The sequence below is a fragment of the Camelus ferus genome, chromosome 27, assembly GCF_009834535.1.
Source record: "Camelus ferus isolate YT-003-E chromosome 27, BCGSAC_Cfer_1.0, whole genome shotgun sequence".
Classification (NCBI taxonomy): domain Eukaryota; kingdom Metazoa; phylum Chordata; class Mammalia; order Artiodactyla; family Camelidae; genus Camelus; species Camelus ferus.
Window position 1 is genome coordinate 23,274,604 of NC_045722.1, and position 20,450 is coordinate 23,295,053.

General features: G+C 41.0%; 1 protein-coding gene across 1 annotated transcript; it reads right to left on the reverse strand.

Annotated features, from left to right (window-relative positions):
- Positions 1-284: 284 nt before the first annotated feature.
- Positions 285-20,387, reverse strand: MCEE (methylmalonyl-CoA epimerase). The gene is made up of 3 exons (XM_032468830.1): positions 20,253-20,387; positions 12,294-12,631; positions 285-877 (listed from the first exon to the last, which is right to left on the reverse strand). The coding sequence occupies exons 1-3, from the start codon at positions 20,281-20,283 to the stop codon at positions 725-727; spliced, it is 522 nt and encodes a 173-aa protein (XP_032324721.1). The 5' UTR covers positions 20,284-20,387; the 3' UTR covers positions 285-724.
- Positions 20,388-20,450: the final 63 nt, after the last annotated feature.

A 20,450-nucleotide genomic window follows, 5' to 3' on the forward strand; every position in this document is an offset into this window, starting at 1 on the left:
CTATTCATACATCTAGGCCTAGTGCCCAAAATATTGGCCCATAAGGAACTTGTGAACATGAGTTGTTCCAGAAGAGCGAAAATTTTGACGTCAGAACTCCCTAACCTTAAACAGTTTGCTCTAAAAACTCTCCATAACATCCTCAGAAATCATTCTGTCCCAGACATGTAGCCATGCAGCTGTCAGGGGTCCTTTCCTAACTCCTCTGGACAACCATCCTAACATCCACACATACACATGGCTAACACACTGTACTCAATTACCCCATTTTAGAACAGGAATAATTTATTTCTATGAATATGATTTTAATAATAGTCATATTATTGAGAGGATATGATTTAATAATAGTCCCTAAGTATTTATCAAAGTTTTCTCCAAATCAAGAAAAAAATCCAAAGTGATCTGCAAATATTTTGTGTGTGTATATATATATGTGTAGTCTAGGAAAGGAGTAAATGTGTTTCTATATACTTGATGAATATATGTACATATATCGTATATACATATAGACACACAGAATATTTGCAAAACAATATACATGCACACACAAAATATTTGCAAAATAATTATATATATATAATTTAAGAAATTTCTTTCTGTAATTTAGTTTCAACTTTGAACTTTTAAGTGATGGAAGCAGTGAAGGACTCAACGCCAAGGTACATTTTGACATTCTGATAAGGCATTTTTCAGGTCAATTAACTCAGTTTCTGGCAAACATAAATCAAGCTTGCTCCAATTCCACAAGGACTCCACCACAGTCTTTAGGATGGAGAAAAATCACTGGTTTTCCATGTGCTCCTATTTTGGCCTCTTCACTTAGAATACGAATCTTCTTTGCTTTCAAGTCCGCCATAGCCGCATTTATATCATCCACCTTGAGAAAGGAAATATAGGAGAACACGTTTGAGGTCGTAAAAATAGCAAATTACAGTATTGTTAAGACTGAGAAGAAACTTTGCAAGCTCATGTGTCTGTATCCTCTGCCTTTGGGCAGAAACATTCTTAAAGCATCACAAAAATAAACCCAGTACTTCTGGAGGAGGAGAAGTGGTGGCTAAATTTTCCCAGGTGAGCAACCGCAATGCTGAAGAGTTTTCACCATTAGTAAACACTTCTCCTTACAACCTAAATAATGCACGCTACACTTCGTAACACGTACTTCTAGCAGTACTGCTGATGACACTGCAGACTGTTTTTCCCTGAGAGCCCTGGGTTCCTCATTTAAAAGAGGGAGGTGAGGCCAGCCGTATAAATGGCCAAGAGATGAAAATGAGATAACAGGTAAGAAGCTCTCAGCACATTTTATAGCAGGTACTCAACAAAGACGAGTGCTTCCCAATCCCCAAACCTCCCGCCTGCCAAACTGTCTGGTTTTTCCTTTTGAGATGAAAACCTCATACCCATGAAAATCACTATTAAACTGTCACCCAAAATGCTTTTCTCCACTCTAAAAAAGTCCAAACATTTAGAATGCTGCAACTCTCTTCTAAACCATCTCTATTTTCTTCATAGTTACTGGCAGTCTAGGAAAGGAGCAAACGTGTTTCTGTACACTTGATGGAGGTGATTCTCCTCCGTCTCAGAAAGTCATCCTCTTAGACTGGGAACCCAGGACATGGAGAAAAAGGCACGGCAAGAATCCCCACCTTCCTGAGCAGTCATAAATCACCCTAGAGTTTAATGATCTAACAGCAGTATAAATAATAATTAAAAAAACAGGGAGAGTAACATCCATGTACCCAAATAGAGATTTAACAAATGCTCATATTTATACAATCTTATTTTCAAAGAGCCAAGGATTGCCTACTGGATTCTAAAACTTGTGAAGCAACTGATGAGGATACTAAATGTTACTATAAATAAAGTATAGTTTCTTCATACAGAGTACCTTCTGCTTGTCCATTCCTGAGAATGTTTCTTTTTAAATCTGACAGCTATTTCAAAGTCATGCCCAGACAACAACCAGGGTCAGTCATTTCATGCTATCTTGAAACAGATGGTTTATTCTCATCTTTTTCAGAACAGTAGGATGGCTGAGAGCTTCTCTTTTTGATTCTGGATATAATGAATTTCATTCTGTTGAATTTGACCTCTTTTTCTATTTTCCGAGTTAGTCTAAATTCAGTCTTTCCACTTAAAACTAATTTAAAAATTATACAATAAATGAAAATTTAAACATACACATAGAGCTAAGTACCCCTTGAGTACAACTCAAACCAATTCTCGTTCCAGAGGCAACTACTGTCCTCAGTTAGACATATGCTCTTTCAATTCTTAAAATATACTTATAACCCTTACGTATGTAACAGTGAAGACATTGGTCTTGTCTATGAGAGGTCTGGCCTTGACTTCCAGGAGGCAATTTCTGTAACCTGACAGGAGGGTCTTTGTTTAGGGTAGGAGCTGACCAAACTGGATCTTAAAGTAGAGCTGGCCACCACAGTGTTAGGGTAGGCGCTGGCCAAGCCAGAACCCTTGTTAGTTGAGGTAGGAGCTATGGATCACATGCTGTCAGTAGATCTGGAGACTGACTTCAACCATATGGGCAATCAATCCATCATGCCTAAGTGGTAAAGCCCCAGTCAAAACTCAACAGCTGAGTGTGTGCGAGACTCCCTGGTTGGCAATATCCAGTGCCTATTGTCACACACCACTGCCAGAATGCTGATGTATCTTGAGGAAATGGGACCCTCCCAGGCGCTGTCCCATGTGTTTCTTCCTTTGGCTGGTTCTGGTCTATAGCCTTTCCCTGTAATAAACCATAACCATGAGTGTAACAGCTTTCAGTCAGCTCTGTGGACATTTCCTGGGAATTACTGACCATGAGGGTAGTTTGGAGACCCCTAAATTTGCAGAAGGTATCAAGTGAGGGTGGTCTATAGGACAGCGTGACCTCTAAACCTGACAGCTGGCTCTAAATTTTGCAATTCACTAATATGCATATAAATTAAAGTTTATATGTTTATATATATATATATATATATATATATATATATATATATATATATACACACACACACGCGCGCACACACATATTGTGCGTGTGTGTGTGTGTGTTTAGGTGTATATAAAGTCTTCTGTATGCACTATTTGTATTTGCTTTTTAACTTAACATATCTTAGCAATTCTTCCATATCAGTACATATAGGTCAACAACTTCTAACCTACTACATAGTGTCCTAAATGATTATTTTATAGAAATACAAAAGGTGATCTAATCTAAGGGAAATCTGGACCCTTCTCAATGGTTAGATGATAAACTGTCCTTCCTTATGCTGCCTGTTGAACAAAAGTGTGTGGTGAGAGTTTATGGACAAGACTCCACTGGCTCTTGAGGACACAAGCACACAGCAGGGACTGGTGGAGACAGATAAAAATAAATTAAAACAAAATTAAAAGGTATGGAGGGCAGATTTAGATATTCTAACAAAACTGAGCTGAATAAAAAGAGGCCTGATGAAGGGACAGCAGCAGTATTTGAAGAGATAACAGATAATTTTCCATAACTGAAGAAAGACATGAGTCCTCAAATTAAAAGTGCACTTGAGAATGAAGTAGGGTAAAGATAAAGCAATGCTTATATATATAACAGAGAAACTGAGTGACATCAGTAACACAGAGACTAGCTTAAGAGCTCTCAAGGGAAAACAACTACCTATATTGAACTGACATTAAATTCTTACTAGTGGGAACAGAGACCAGAAGATAAGGGAGTAATGTCAAAGTGCTGGGGTAAAACTATATCAATCTAGAATTTTAAGCTAGCTAATTTATCATCCAGGATTAATAGTAATTAAAAAAAAGAATCTAAAGAAAATAACAATCATTTGTAATAAGTGGACCTTATCTGGGTCCTGATTAGAATACTTCAACTATAGACATCTGTGAATCAATCTAGTAACTGTGACTTCTGGTCCGTGTATATGATGGTGACAAAAGATTTATTTTTAATTTTGATCAATATGATGTCATTGTGGTTACTTATTTTTTAGAGATACCAACTAGGTAAAGGTAAAATGACCTGTGAGTTACTTTTACATAGTATAACAAAGGAGAAAAAGATAAAGTGTGGCAAGATCTTGTAAACTGTTCCATCTGGGTGATGGGAATATGGGAATTCATTACGTGATTTTTTTCTACTTCTTGTATGTTTGAAAATCTTCATAGCAGAATCATGACTTTTTCCATAGTGAACTTCTGATAACTTCTACCCTATATATGACCATGGATATTTTCATTATAGAACGTTCTACCCAATTACAAGCATCTACAATTCTGATATTGCATCTCAATTTTTAGTTAACTGCTTCTTCAGTATCCCTTCATCCAAGAAACACTTCTAAAATTTAGTAAGTTAGATTTTTTTTTTTTGGAAAAATGCTTAATTGACATTTTTCTAGCATTTATTTCTATTTGTTACTATTTCTATCATTGACTTTGATTTTAAAGATCTTGTATCATATCCATCCTTCTGTTTAGAGTATTGCTATAGAATTTACAGTTCTTTAAGAGTACTCCTAATGTGTTGCTTGGCAACAAAAAAAGAATGGAATAAAAATGTCTTAATTTTCTGAATTGAAAGTAGACGCGTTATTTCCTCTAAGGGTATAAAAAAATTGCTTAGAAGAAATGTGAAGCAATCTGATTTGGGAAATTAAGCCTATCCCCCTAAGTAATAGAAATAACATAGCCAATAATAACCCAGTTAAAAAACCTGCTTTTATAGTCCTTTGTACAATTACAATTATGTATCATATAGCTCTTTAAGACCTTAAATGCTATTAATGAAAATTTGGGCTATTCACTTCAACTTACCAGGTTTTCTTTTGTGCGGGTAGGGAGGGTGGGCAGTGGAGGGGGTGAGGTGGGTGGGTATTTTATCTGTGTCTGGGAATTTATTTTGATTTTCTCCTGTAATTTGGAAATTAAGAGTGACCAGTACTCCAGATAAAGAAATGTCTGAATTGTAACAATCAGAATTCAGAACCTTCAGGTAAATCTGATATTCTCTCTGGTCCTCTGCGGCCTCATCTGAAAATGGCAGTGCAATATTGTTTGCTGAAGGACAAGAAGCTGGACTAAATAACATCTTTTTAAAAACCTTAAAGGTGATGTAATTTGCAGTGACCAAGTTTTATGAACAAGTAATAATGTGCTACTTTTAATGTTGCATATTTTAAGTAATTTTAAAAATACAGGCTTTTTATTTTATATAAAATTATACTAGTGATAATTGATATCAATAATGAATTTACTTAATCTTCAAACTGGTATGAATCCATGGAAGTTAAAATTTAAAGTTTGGATAAAATATCTGTTTCAATTGTCTTTTCTCCCCAAGCTAAAAACTGAGTGAATTATGCAAACCTAACACTGCTCTCACTTTGCATGGTGTTCAGAAGCTTCGTCTGTATTCTTGGGAATTACTTCAGAAGGCCACAATTACCCTAAGCTTCCATACTTCCAAAATAGTCTGGTGGTGGCTTTACAGAAAGTTTACCAAATGCTGCCCTGAAATTTTCACCAGCTGATAATAGAACATTTAAAAAACTAAATTTCTTAAATTGACAGAACTCTTTTACTCGAAGAGGATTTCTTTTTTTTCTCCTTTGCTTTTTCTTGGTAAGAGAATGTCCTTTCTTTTACAAAATGATGTTGGCAGTAGATAGAATTAAAAATTTGTTTCCTTATTTAATAACATAGAAAGTTAAAAACCTCATCAAACTGCCCACTTCTTTTGTTCTCTGGAAACGTTACCATTCTACGAAAGCCCCACATCTGCGAACTGGTGATACAGCTCATTTGCAGAGCTTAGTAATTCCCTAGGGTTTACTGTGAAGCCAAAGAGAATTGAGTTTTTCAAAAAGTACAATTTTCCCTCTTCTTCACTGAAGGACAGAGATTTCCCAGCATACAGCATATAAGCTACTTCACTAGCCTTCTACCTTAAAGTTTTTTCTTTCATAAGGAGCATATGCTCAGTGAAAAAAGATCTGTAAAACCTACAAAAGCATAAACAAGAAAATAAGACATCTAATATCTGACCATTCAGAAGATAAAACCGTTACCATTACTGCATTTCTTTATACTTTTTTCTATCTTAATTTTCTTCCCTTTAACAGAGGCACTGGGGATTGAACCAAGCACGGGCTCTACCACTAAGCTCCACCTCCCACACGCTCTATCTTAATTTTTAAATAAGACTTTAAGCATGCACTTTTCCCCATCAGCCTGCGACAGTGAGGGTTACCCCTAGATGAAATCTCATATCCTTTCTGTATACACAACACCCTTCTCTGACTCTGGGAAACTGCACCTACTCACTGGATAAACCTTACTCTGTGACCAGTCCTTATCCCTGCTGCTGCCCCTCCCCAGCAATGCACTCTTCAACCCATGTGTCTTCCCCCGCCCCCTGCCTCACGCCTAAGTTTCCATCCATTATGGACCTGACCCCCTGCCTCAAGGCCTTCCCAACCAACTTGGGTTGGGCCACTCCTGTACTCAAGTTCTCCTCACCTTGCTTGGGTGCCAAGATCCTGCACAGAAGTGCCTCCGCGTGGATACACTTTCCTCACCCTAACTCCCCATTGCCACCCCACACGAGAACACCCACAACCCCACTTGGCTTCAACCCCCCCACCTAGAGTCATCATCGCCCCTCGCACTGATGCTCTCCCCGCAATGACTCAGGCCCTGACTCTCCATGCTAGGTGCCCTTACACTTTGTGCACACACACACACATGCGCGCGCACACACACACACACACACACACACGTTCTGTGCAGGCTCTCATGCTCCATGCTCCCCGCCCCCCTGCATTGGGCTGGCCTCCTACTCTGCTGCCTTTCTCACTCTGACACCCCAAGCCTCACGGACTCTCTGCGGGCTCAACCTCCCGCTCCATCCTGCTCAGGTGGGACCTCCCTGTGCCTGGGTACCTTACCCAGTCCCTGGCTTTCCCAGGGCAGGCGGCTCCTGCTCTGGACACCCTCTTTACCCACTCGGGCCCCAACACCGCGGGCTACTCCAGCCCCCCCCACCAGTGGGGACCTCTAGCTTGCTCTGCCCTTTCTAACGTCTTCAGGACTGTGCTGTTCAAGGTGGGAAGGGAAAAAAGGGGAAGGGGCCACAATTATTTTGAATGGTATTTATTTTGGCCCCTTTTGTTTTGGCACCCGGAAATATTTGGGGGGAGGATACAGCTCAGTGGTAGAGCAAGTGCTTAGCACGCAAGAGTCCTGGGTTCAATCCCCAGCACCCGCATTAAAAAAACAGATTAAACAAACAAACAAACCTAATTACACCCCTCCCCCCGAAAAAGAAAGAGACACTGAAGCTGGGGGAAAAAAAGCTTAAAAAAAATATTTGGCAGAACTAGTAGGTACACTGATGTCATTTGCCTCTTTTGTCTATCTTTCCCTGTTACTCATGTTTATCCTTTTGCATCTTATGGGCTGTATTTGGGTCAGTCACCTCTAGTCCTCTGTGGAAGATGCAGGGCATACCTGAATAAATGAAGCAAGCAGGTGATCCCATGAGGACAGGGACTCTGTATTTTGTTCAGCTACACAGCCTCGGCACCTAACGCGGTGAAGGTCAGAGTGATACCGAAAATACTTACCAACCAGGAAGACAACACAGACAAGACTCCAACAAGACAGAAGGGACCTTCTCCAGGCCCAGAGCCCTGGGGGACCCTGCTGTGCTGGGTAGTAACCTTTCAGCTGCTGAACTGTGTGCGTTGGGGGGCAGAGGGTGCCTGAGGGGTCTCAGAGAAGGGGTCTTCAAGAAGGAAGATGTTAGAAGGTTTAGAGCAGCACCTGTTTACCAAGTAGCATGAGTGCACTGAAATATTTTTCTAACAGTACGTATGTGTTGAATAAGCCAATATTTTTAGTGGCCCTTACAGTTTCCACTGTGTTTTACCTTGCTATCTAAGTTATTTAGTGAAAGCAGGGCTGGTTCTATTCAATACCAGAATCATCTTCTCAGGGACAGGCCTGCAAAAGGTTGGAGCACACGTCGGCATCAACACAACCCGTGCTGGACAAGAGCAGGCCACCTGGTTTCCAGGCAAGGAAAGAGACAGAACAAGGCGACCTCTCAGCCTGCTCGAGTGACAGGCAAACACACCAGGATAAGAAGTCTGGGCCAACCTCGCCAGAGAAAATGGAGACCCAAAAAAGAAAGAGACACTGAGGTTGGGGAAAAAAAAGCTTCGCCAGAAAAATACGGATAACTGGTACAATGCTAAACCACGTAGGAGAAAAAGGACGTTTTGTCTGACATCTTTGTTGAGTCAACGAAAAGCTAAGGAATGTGCCCAGAACAGACACACTCCCCAGCTGGAGGTTTTACAGGAGGTCCCAGGGAAAAAGAACATAAAGAGCCCTGGTGATCATCCCGGAGAGGAAAGCCGACTCTCTGGTGGGTGGATTTAACATTTTTAAAAAAGGAATGGCATTAAAAAAAAAAAAGACTATGAACCACGAAGTCATAGAAGGCTGATGGTAAGCATTTTCAGCAGACACATCTCTGAATGTTGTCTCTTCCCAAAACAGCTGGGAAAAGCGGAAGCACCTGGTTTTAGTGGATGCGTATTTATCATCTTCTACCTTTCAAGCACCAGTCTCTTGACTCCCCTTATAAACAAGGGCCAGAGAGGGTGCCACCTCTTGCACAGGGAATGCGGTTGGTTCCCACTTCTGGCTGTTTGGCAATAAAATCATTCTAGAGCTTCTAGAAGTTTCCCCCACTTTCCTCTGTGTAGCACACATCACTACCTTGGTGGCAGTGGCACTTGTGAGACGCGTCTGTAGATTCCCTGATGCTCCTCCTCCCATCCTGGGGTACCCAGGATCCACGTCCTCTCCCGCTGCACCGGGTCCACACTGAGGACTTGCTTCTGACCATCAGACAGCAGAAGTGCTGCTGTGGGACTTCCGAGGCGAGGACAGAAGGGCCGCGTGGCCCCACTGGCCTTCTTGGGACTCTCACTCTGGCCAGTAAGAAATCAGCAAGTCATCTGTGACTGAGAAGTCCGGTGACGAGTCCAAGTGCCCTGAGAACTACTCTCAGCCTGCAAAGCTCCTGCTGGAAGGCAGGGCCGAGCTCCCCACTGCCAGCCAGCAGCAACCCCCAGCACGTGGATGGGACACCCAGCCCAGGAGAGCCTTCGCTGCAGCCACAGGAGAGATCCCAAGCAAGAACCACCCAGCAGAAGCCTCCCCTAGACTCCCAGACCACAACATCCTGAGCAAGAGAAAACAGTTGTTGTGTAACACCCCAAAGTTCTGGGATCACGGGTTACACGGCAGTGACTGGAATGGCCAAAGGAGTACGGTCTGACCCATACCATCATTTCTGCACTTTCAGTGGCAGGTAACATCAGACCCAAGTTACATTAGCCAGCATAGACTAGGTTATACCATAGTAAAATAATTAACCTGAACTCTCTGCAGCTTCCTTCAATAAAAATAGATTTCCGGTTCAAGGAGTGGTGAGGAATTCTCTATCTGATGACTCAGGGAACCACACCCCTGCCTCTGGTGACAAGTTCATTTCACAGGCTGCCACAGCAGGTGGCAATACTTCTCAAATGATTCCATCTTAGAGCCCATCTTCATTCAGAAAAAGTGTCAGGCTCTCCCGGCCACACCACTTTTTAAAAATCACCGCATGTACATAAACTGGTGGCCCCGGTACCCATTTCCCATTTCTTCCTCTTAATTCCAGCAAACCCCACGTCTCAGCAGCGCACGGTACTGCCTCACTACACAGCACACTTGCGGTCAAGTGTACCATGTGGCCACACCAATGACAGGAACAGGAGTGATATCTGTCATTTCTAGATCATCCCTTAGCCCGGGACAGCTCACTTTAGACTGAGAACAGGAAAATAAAATCTACCTACGTGAAGACACTGTGTTTTTTACTGAGAGCAGAGAATAAGCCCTAGCTGCGTCCTGCTAATGCGGCAGTTACCTGACCACTTGTCACACCTCCTCCTCCTTCCGACCTTCATTTTATATGGATAAACATTTTTGTTTCCCCCCTTTAATCTCTCTTTTGAATTCTCTGTCACATCACTCAACTTCCACTATTCTGTACTTAACTGAACTTCTAACTTACATAGCGGCTCCTTTGAAGGCACGGCTCTGATGTGGAAGAGACAGTGTAGTGTGGGAGAAAGAGTGGACTGAAAGGCTCCTGACGCTGTTTCTCATCCTGGGGGTTCTTACACAAACCCTCAAGTCCAATGAAATAAAGACCTGCAGCCAAAATCAACCTCCTAAAAAGGGGATAAAGGTTAAATACTAGCCCTGTTTAGCTCCCTCATCTAACACCTTACAGCCTCCCCACCTGAAGCTGTAAACTTGGCTAACACAATGCAGGCCATCCTACCCCGTGGCCAACAGTGCCACTCCCAGGATCAGCACAAATCTGGGTTTGAAGCACAGCTTTGCCCTTAGTACTAATGTGACTATGGGCAAGTGAACTATTCCAAGTCTCAGTTTCCTCACCTGTCAAATGGGGGTTAATACTGCCCTCACAGGGCAGCTATGAGAATCAAATAATGCACACTGAGTACTTCGTTCATTTACTGCCAGAGGACTCCATGTTAGCAGTTATAACTCTGTGCCTTTCTCTTTTTTTTTAATTGAAGTATAGTCAGTTTACAATGTTAGGTAAATTTCTGGTGCACAGCATAATGTTTCGGTCAAACATGTACATACATATGTTCCTTTTCATATTCTTTTTCATTATAGGTTACTATAAGATACTGAATATAGTTCTCTGTGCTATACAGAAGAAACTTGTTGTTTACCTATTTTATATATAGTAGTTTGTATCTGCAAATCCTGAACTCTCAATTTATCCCTTCCTACCCCCTTTCCCCCACTGGTTACCATACGTTTGTTTCCTATCTCTGTGAGCCTGTTTCTGTTTTGTAAATAAGTTCATTTGTGTCTTTTTTTTTTTTTTTTTAAGGTTCCATGTATGAGTGACATCATATGGCATCTTTCTTTTTCTTTCTGGCTTACTTCACTTAGAATGATGATCTCCAGGTCTAACCACGTAACTCTGTGCCTTTCCACATGCTGTTCCCTCTGCTCAGAATATGTTCCTCCTCTTGTCCACTTGGGGAATTCGTCACATTCATTATAACTCATGCCCTGCGATACCGTCCTACCACGTCGGCCTGCCAGGAGAAATCCCTCTTTCCCTCATTTGGGCAACTGAAGGACATTTCTATGAATTCTGCTTCCCACAGTCCACTGTAACTGCCGGTTTAGACAGCTGACCCTCCGCACCATGGGCATGGTCACATCTTTCTCACTCACTGCTAAACCGAGGTTCTCAACAGGGGACACTCACTAGGTTCTCAAATATGTTTGCAATATGAACTAGGTAACTCCTAGAGTTAGTTCACCCTAGAATCAACCCCCGTCTCTTCTGGATTGGGAATGAGGCTTAACTATTATGTCATTACTTCTAATAAAAGAATTGTCCTATCAAAGTAATTTAAACTGCGGGGAGGGTTTAGCTCAGCAGTAGAGGGCATGCTTAGCATGCATGAGGTCCTAGGTTCATTCCCTAGCACCTTCTTTAGATAAATAAATAAACCTAATTACTCCAAAAAAAAAAAAAAAAAAAGATTAAGCTGAAGCATAATTGGTAATGCCAATATTCCAAAAGCAGCAATCTGAACATGAATGTCGACAGATAAAGGCTCTCTAATGAGAATGTTCTTGCCCAGCATTTCATGTTTTTTCAGGAACTGTCAGCAGATGCAATTGAGAAGATCTTAAAAATTCCAGTTAGTCACTGAAAATGGATTGCCTCTGTATGAGGAACTAGCTATTAGAATTTTAAGGACAGAAAATAATTCTAATAGTTAGCATGTATCTGGAAATTCTTACTTCACAGTCTCCTCACTCGCCGCTTCTCACTGCCTCGGGGCAGGGAAAGCAGCCGTGCTCTCGCTGCATGAAAGGCCGCACTGATCACAGATGCTACAGCAAAGACTCAGATGTGCTTCAGCCAACTTCAGGGGCCTTTCTCTAGTGACTGCTGCATCCAGATTTCCATAAAACATATTCTTATTATTTGCAGTTTTCTAGAGAGAAAGAGAATATACCTACAGACCCACCCTTCAATAGGACCAGCGTTACCATTCCCCTGAAAGAAACTTACAAGTTTCTGAGGACAGTGACAATATGTAGCCTGAAAAAGTAAGACATTTTAAAAAGAGAAATTTACAACATTAAAATAATTAAAGTACCTCAATGCAGACGTGATGCATTCCGCCAGCCTTGTTCTTCTGCAGAAAACCTGCAACTGGACTGTCACTTCCCAAAGGATGAAGCAGCTCTATCTTGGTATTTCCCAGGTTGACAAAAACAACGGACACTCCATGCTCAGGAAGAGGGACCGCCTCACTGACCTGGGCCCCCAGAACATCCTTATAAAGTACCTTGGCCTTTTCCAGGTCTGGCACTGCCACTGCTACATGATTGAGATGACCCAGGTTCCAGCTAGCATCAGGCACTTGAAGCGAGGACTGTGACGTGGAAAAAGTTTTTACCGTTGGAACTGCAGTCTGAAGTCTGGAAAAGAGCCCTGAAAAGTCAAAGAGCCATTGATATTCTTCTTCTGAGGATTCATGCCCTTTTAAAGTTAACTTTTTACAAAACAAAATAAATTATACATGTAAAAAATGTATATATACCTAGGCTTTTTAATTACAGAAGTTAAATCAGAGGAGATAAATGAAACAACCCATGTCAAAGCTGCTCACTCTGCTCTGAAACAACTGTCTGGAATTAAAAAGCTAATTCTGAGCTTTTTAGATTCAGAACAAAGGATGTCATTTTTCATAATAATTTATATTTACTGATAACACTTAAAAAATAGCCACCTATCATTAAGAATTACTTGCTATTCTCTGCATTTCATAAAGGGTAAGTCTTACTGTTATAATGAAAAAACATAACGTTTAATGATTAAGAACAAGCAATTTTCTTCCCTACCTATAACCAATACTTTGTCTTATATTCTACAGTTAAGTTCATTACAGTTGTACCTTTTAATGTGTACTTTATTTGGATGATTATCAACTAAGAAAAATTTCATTATCAGAGGAAAAATAAGCAACAATCAAGAGGGTAAACTTAGCAGAATTTCCTCTGAGCCAGATTTTTTTTTTTATTGTTCTTTTTATAACTTTGACGGATTCGAAGAACTTCTAAATGAGAAGAAACCTTTCATTTGGAAACTGAAGCAGCCTGCAGTGTGTTGCCCCTAGGTATCACTGTTTCTCCAGTTCCCCCAAACACCAGGCTTTAAAAGCCAGATTCTCCCCAGAATGAAAATTATACACATGTACGAGGTCTAAATTTATTTTTGTAAAGCTACGTGACTTAATGAAAAAAAGTATGAAATAGCAAATTGAAGAGCACACATTTTAAATAAAGGGTTCTTAGCTCTTGATGAAAAAAAACTTTAAATAGTACCTAGTATCACAGAGCTCCAGCTAGCAAAACTAAAACTTTGGTTAACGAGGAAACTGAAGCGACACTATTTAAGACCATAAACCTCGATGGGAAGGCAGTCTCCTGGTGCAGGCATCCAATCCCCTCTCAGCGGCAGAGGGATGGGCTATGGGCCTAGAGTGCTCCCTTCCCAAGAGATAAAGAGCCCACACAGCCTGTGCCTGGCTTGTCACCTTGTGGGGACAGATTATCTTTCCTTCTTTCAGGCTCAATGCACGCTTTGTCTCTGCTTAAAGGGTGAGTGTCATGTGGCCAACCCCACTGTTATATCTGTCTTCTGCAGGGAGGGAACAGGGTTCCTTATACTGTGACACAAAAGGGCTGTGGATAGGCAGACTGTCCTGCACTGGCCATTGGCAGAGACCCGCTGGCTGTGGGGGATGGGCACCCACAACTGAGGCTGATCTCACCCCAGGTCTTCTCTCTCTCATGCACTGTTCCACCCAGGGCTTGTATTCTCCTCTGACACTCCGGCTCTTTGGACTCACTGTATGATCCTGAAGTTCAAGTGTACTCCAAACCAGTACACATGGACATACATGTACAACTGGATGTAAGTTTCATGAAAGAATACCTAATCCTCAGTAGATGTGATGTGCTCTAATAAAAATATAACACTGCAGTGCAAGATATATGTAACAGGTGTACGATAAATTCAGCCATTCTTATTGTTAATGACATACAAGGATGTTTGCTTGTTGAGTGGCATGCAGGGTCACCTGAGACCAAGAAATTATCTGAAGGGCATGGTGCTAGTGAATTTTAAAAATGCTAACAACCTAGGGGGGTTGGTATAGCTCAGTGGTAGAGCGCGTGCTTAGCAAGCACGAGGTCCTGGGTTCAATCCCCAGTACCTCCCTTGAAAAAAAATGCTACCAACCAACTGAATTATTGGTCAAACTGCTCTTCCCCCCCTTCCCTGCATCCCTACTGTGTGTGCAATTTGCAATGGAAGTTCAACAGAGGATGTATTTGTACTTAAAAAAAAAAAAAACTGTAGATACGGTCCATGAGCTTTAGAGTAATATGCACCTCAGTGTTGTTTGCTCCATAAATTTCCAACTTCCCCTTCCCAGTGTTATTTTTACGGGAGATGGGGCAGCTGGGGGTTATTTCACAGGCACTCTATTACCAGCAACAGAGCACACAGAAACGTCAAAGGAGTAACTTAGAAAAGGCCCAAGTGAAGGTCAAGTTTTATACACCAGGTCAGTTTGCTTTGGGGACATTTCAAAAACCCTGGCGCTGAAAAGAAAGCCCAAGCAACTCACGTTATTGGCAGCCTCACTCTATCTTTCTCCATAACTTCATTATCATGGAAGTGGGAGAAGAGGATACAGTTTACTGGAATGCTGATTCTTTTTCCTTTTAATGGGACATAAAGTTTTCTTTCTATGTTAGGAAAACAGACAATAACATCTTTATATAATGTAAAAATCAAGATCTTACGGCCATATTTTAGTTTATCTTACTTCTAGAAATGTAAACTAATTTGAGAAAGGAACAATCACTTTGTGGGTTTTATCTGGTCCCTAAAGCATATATTCTAGGAATAGGATAAAAATAAATACAGTGATACTGGTGAGAATTCAGTAATTCTGCTTCTTTAAAATGAAGCGTAAAGAATGTAAAAAGATAAGTGCATAAGATATTCAACATCATTAGTTATTACAGAAAAGCAAATCAAAACCACAGTAAGATAGTACTTCACACCCACAAAAAAAAAAAGCGCTGATGAGGAGTCTATGAGTGAAATGTGAAATCTTACTGGGGTTGGAAACGTAGCATAAAGGAGTTACACTGATATAGATCCTTGCAGATACTTAAAAAAATTTGTTGCTGAAGAGTCTGTTGTGAACAGAAATTTAAAAATATTATAGTTTCTCCTTTGATTTTTGCCAACTTTTAAAAGTATTTTTATTCAGATTGCCCTCCAACCATAGGGATTCATAGCTCTTTTAAGTTTGAGGTTTCTCTGTCCCATCTCAGAAAGGTACAACAGAATTGTTTTACTTTGAACTCCATGTGTAAATTTGTGACTATTCCAAAAAAAGATTACTTCCCAAGAATAAACTACAATGTATAAATGTGGGAATAAACAGATAGTTAAAAACAAGAATGTTAAAAACAAAACAAAAACCAGCATGGTAAAGATAAACACCTGATTTTCACACCCGTCAGAAACCTGATGTACAAGAAATAGATATGTTACCAAACCTGGTATGTATGTTAACTCTAATTTCTAACTTTCTTTCAATATTGTTTCTTGCTAAACACTTTTAGTGCCTTGACTTAAAAATAACACTGCAATCCTTTCCATTCAGATTGTTTTTATTTCTGCCCAGGCTTTCCAGACATTGCCTCCAAATAAGAAAAAGTTTAGCTGCCAGGGTCTATACTTAACTGCATTAAGGGTACTTAACTGTTTAAAGAAAATTTGTTAAATCTGTACATAAAGTATCATGAAAATGTGAATATTCATTTGTAATAAGGTTTCCTCAACAGCTTTAGTGAGATATAATTTATATAGTATAAAGTCTATCCATTTGAAGAGGACAATTCAACTGTTTTTTGTATATTTGCAAAGCTGTGCAAACTTCACATAATCTAACCTTAGAATGTGTAATAAGTTTTTGTTTGTTTTGTTTTGGGGGGGAGGTAATTAGGTTTATTTATCTGTTTATTTTTAATGGAGGTACTGGGGATTGAACTCAGGACCGTGGGCATGCTAAACATGCACTCTGCCACTTGAGGTATTACCCTCCCCCACATGCAATAAGTTTTTAAGTCTGAATTTTTGTACATTTCGTTTGAGGAGACAGGACATAGTAAGAAAGTCATTCATCACAAGTGCCTTCGAGTTAGTTTGGTAAGAAGCTGATTGGTTTTCAGCATTCATCCAGAGGATTTTATGGCACATACATGTATTTTCATCCTGTTTAAAACTATGATGAGGAGTAAGTCTTTACCCATCACAGTTAGTAAATAGACAACATTTATTACTCCATTTACATATGTCTCCTCACAGTCATGTACCTTGGCCACTCTTGTCTTTAACAGGTTCAATTTCCATTTCAAAACTTTTATCATGAAGCCAATTCTTTGCAAGCCAAATTGGAACGGATTGTGTTTTTAACCTTATTTGTTTTCCTGAGCTTCTCCTGTTTTCCTGTTAGTTTCATGTTCCTTAAAAGTGTGGTCATAACATAAGATCATCATTTGATTCAGCAATCCCAGCTGTTGGTATATATTCAAAAGACCTGAAAGCAGGATTTTGAAGAGGTATTTATTTCTATACCCATTTTGTAAGTATATATTCACAATAGCCAAAAGGTGGAAATAGCCCAAATGTCCATGAACAGATGAAAAGATAACCAAAATGTGGTACACATACAATGAAATATTACTCAGCCTTAAAAAGGAATGAAATTCGGACACCTGCTACAACATGGATGAACATTCAAAACAGTTTGCTAAGGAAACAAGCCAGTCACAAAGGACATACTGTATAATTCTACCTCTAAGAGGCCCCAAGGTAGTTTAATTTACAGAGAGAAAGCAGAACAGTGGTTATTTACCAGGGGCTAAAGGTGGGGGAAAATGGGAGTTACTGCTGAATGGGTACCGAGGTTCAGTGTGGAATGATGAACAAGGCCTGGAGACAGATAATGATGGCTGCACAATATGAATGTCCTCAATGCCACTGAGCTGTACACCTAATTATGGTTAAAATGGTAAATTTTATGTTATGTATATTTAACCACATAAAAAAGAAAAAGTGAGGTCATCTCAGGTTCAAGCCTCTAATGCAGGATAAATCCAAGCCACGCTTTGGAATACACTATTTTCATTTCATTTTTCCTTTATGCAAAGATGTGTATGTAAGTTACAAACGAGACATGTATCTTTATTAGTATTTGGTTCTTGCCATAAATGTATGACTTGGCAGTTATACTCCCTGTCCCTTAATTTTCTCAAGTATTTTTAAAAACACACACATAAAAATAAGACGCAGTGTGCCTTATGGTTAAGTATGTGGGCTCTGGTTCAAATCTTGACACTACCATTTGTTGTGTAACTTGGGCTGCTTACCCTGTGTCTTTGTTTCTCATGTAGGAAGATAATACCTACCTCGTGATATTGTCATGACATTACATAGGCAAGGTTTAGGAAAGTGCCTGGCACAAAGTACATCATAAACTCCAAGGATTTCATTATTGGCACTTTTAGAAAGGTTACATCAATAACCTGCTTATAAATGTAAGCACCTCTGACTTTTAATGTATTTTATGTTTTCAAAGGAAAAAGTTGACTGTGCACCTGCCCTATTCACTGTTGTGTTAAAACTCTTATTCAGTAATTAAAGAGTACTTGTATTTAGTGGATATTTTGGCACACGTAGTGTTTTCATATTCACTGCTTCATCATCCACAATTTACTACCTTTTTATGACAAGGAGACTACTCTCCTTTCACTTTTGAATATTTACTGCATGGGCTCTGATTTTAGAACATCTTTGACAGTATCTAGGGACAACTGACATCCTCACGGAATAATGCTGCTGGAAGCTATTATAAGCATAATATTCTTTCTGCTTCTTGATACAGGAATAATAATTTACAATTTTCCCAAGTTTTTAAAATTAGTTGCTTATAGTTACTCTCTAACTCATCCATGGTGCTCATGACTATCGTTGTTTCGGAACTCTTTTTAGTATCTCATAAAAGTAGAAACTATACTTAAAACAATTTGCCTTTCAAGAACCTATAAGCTGGGTATTACCCCCAACACAGATATGACCCAGTCTTCAGGCATTCTCCACACTGCTGGGAAGGGAACTTTCATTGGTGGACAGATCCCACGGTGAAACACCTTGCTGATTTGACCTCACTTTCCCAATAAAGATCCATGGATTTATTTCACCATTAGCATTATGCAACAATACTATTATGCAATCTTCCCTAAGCAAACTGTGCTCACACATTCTGAAGTATGAGGGCATCACGTGGTAGCCTGGCTCTGCCTATTGGTCTTAGTGACCATAAAGTAGAAATAATAATAACAGTTCAGTGAATGCTTGGGTATCTTTCCCATTTAGGGAAAAAAATAGGCCTGATTAATTTTCCTCCAGGTCATACTATGTGGCAAAGTTGGGCCTCAAGCCCAGGTCCCTCTGACAACAAAGTTGATGTTGTTAAACTATTATGTTTTATTTTCTCATTCCTCTGACATTCGTTATTATTCTTTTTTCTCAATTTTTAATATCTTTAGTGTATGTCTTATGAGCAGTATCTATTTCCTAAGAGAGAGCTTTCTAAGAGATGATGGCTTGTTTTACGAGCTTTTTTTTTGTAAAGGCTTGTTGAGATGGTATGTGACCTAAGACGCAGACCTGCATTTTACCAAGGAGAGGGAATAAGGGCCAGGAGGGGATGTTATCAAATCTTGAGCATCACCTGTTAATTAGAGATTCATTTGAACAAGCTGTGCTCAGCCATAGGCTGTATATGTCTCACCTCTTTAAACTGATTAAGTGCTGAGACAGCTAAAACTATTATGGTGCACTTGTGTGGGGCCCATCATTTAGTCCTGATGAACTGCAATGATGGATACATAAGAAATTTTTTTGTGGGGGAGGGTATAGCTCAGTGGTAGAACACATGCTTACTACGAAGGAGGTTTGGGGTTCAATCCCCAATATCTCCCTTTAAAAACAAATAAACAAACATAATTACCCCTGCCCCCCACCCCAAACCAACAACAAAAAGAAATTCTGTGACTGGTAACACTATAGTGATCAATAAAGAACTTGTTCAGTTTGAGATGGGACTTCAAAAGGATGACTACAACTCTTACGTTTCAACTGGTGGAAGAGAGGGAGCACCCTCTAGGAGCGAAATCTCACCTTACTAAAGGTGCATCCTCTCGAACACGTTCTGACGGTGCTAAGCAGAAGGGTTATCACAAATGTTCAGGAGTAATTCTGAGATATTACCACCTGGCACCTCCTTTCTAACTGGGAAGTTCAGACTAAGGGAAACAGTTGCTCCCTGAAGGATGAAGAAAAGAAAAAGAGAGAAAGCGGAGAAAGCGGATGCACTGCGGTGTCAGGAAACGTGGGTTTCTATCATCACTGATTCTACCTCGCCTTTTTTTTTTTTTTTTAAATGCTGGTGTAGAGAACTCAAGAACTCTTCCAAATCCACCTGCTTCCATCTTCCCTGCTTTTATACAAGATAATAAATATATTACGGAATGTGGGAAAAAAGTACTCCTTTCGTATGCTTTGCACAACTGACCTTCAAGTGTTCTCAGCAGGATACTGGCCGTGCCTGGGGCTCAGCTCGTGTTGTCTACAGGACTTGATCTTCGCTCTGGTTTCTCCCCAGTCTCCTATGGGACTCACGGTCCCTCCACCCTAGCCCTGCTGTCCCCTTGGCCGGGTGCCCTCGCTTCTCTGGGGCCGCGTATGGAGAGTGAGACTCAAACACAGGTAGGAAAGCCCCACGCCGGCCTGCGGCGTCCCTGGAAGGTTCTGTCTGTATAAAGGTGCTGACGGCGACCGAGGGACGCGCCTCCAAGGCAGAGCGCAGCAGAGCCAGGGACGCCGGCCCCGCACGGCCTGCTCGGGCCTGGCCTTCCGTCCCGCGCCCACCCCTCGCGGAGCCCCGGCGTCCCGGAGTATTCACCTACTGCGATCCCAGCCAACACACGCGCCATCTTGGGAAGCGACCCCCTGCTTCCGACGTGGATCAGAGGGGCGTCGGGTGCGACGAGGGGCGGGGCAACCGTCGGGGGCGGGGCAACCGTCGGGGGCGGGGCAGCCGGCGGGGGCGGGGCAGCCGGCGGGGGCGGGGCAGCCGGCGGGGCGGGGCGAGAGCCGGGGG

What these genes read in the sequence shown, in the direction of transcription:
- MCEE (XM_032468830.1), bottom strand. Translation starts at nt 20,283, where the DNA reads ATGGCGCGTGTGTTGGCTGGGATCGCAGTAG. An exon ending in GTTGGCTGGGATCGCAGTAG is followed by an intron (nt 12,632 to 20,252) that starts GTGAATACTCCG and finishes TTGACTTTTCAG; the next exon opens with GGCTCTTTTCCAGACTTCAG. An exon ending in TGCATCACGTCTGCATTGAG is followed by an intron (nt 878 to 12,293) that starts GTACTTTAATTA and finishes TCCTTTCTCAAG; the next exon opens with GTGGATGATATAAATGCGGC.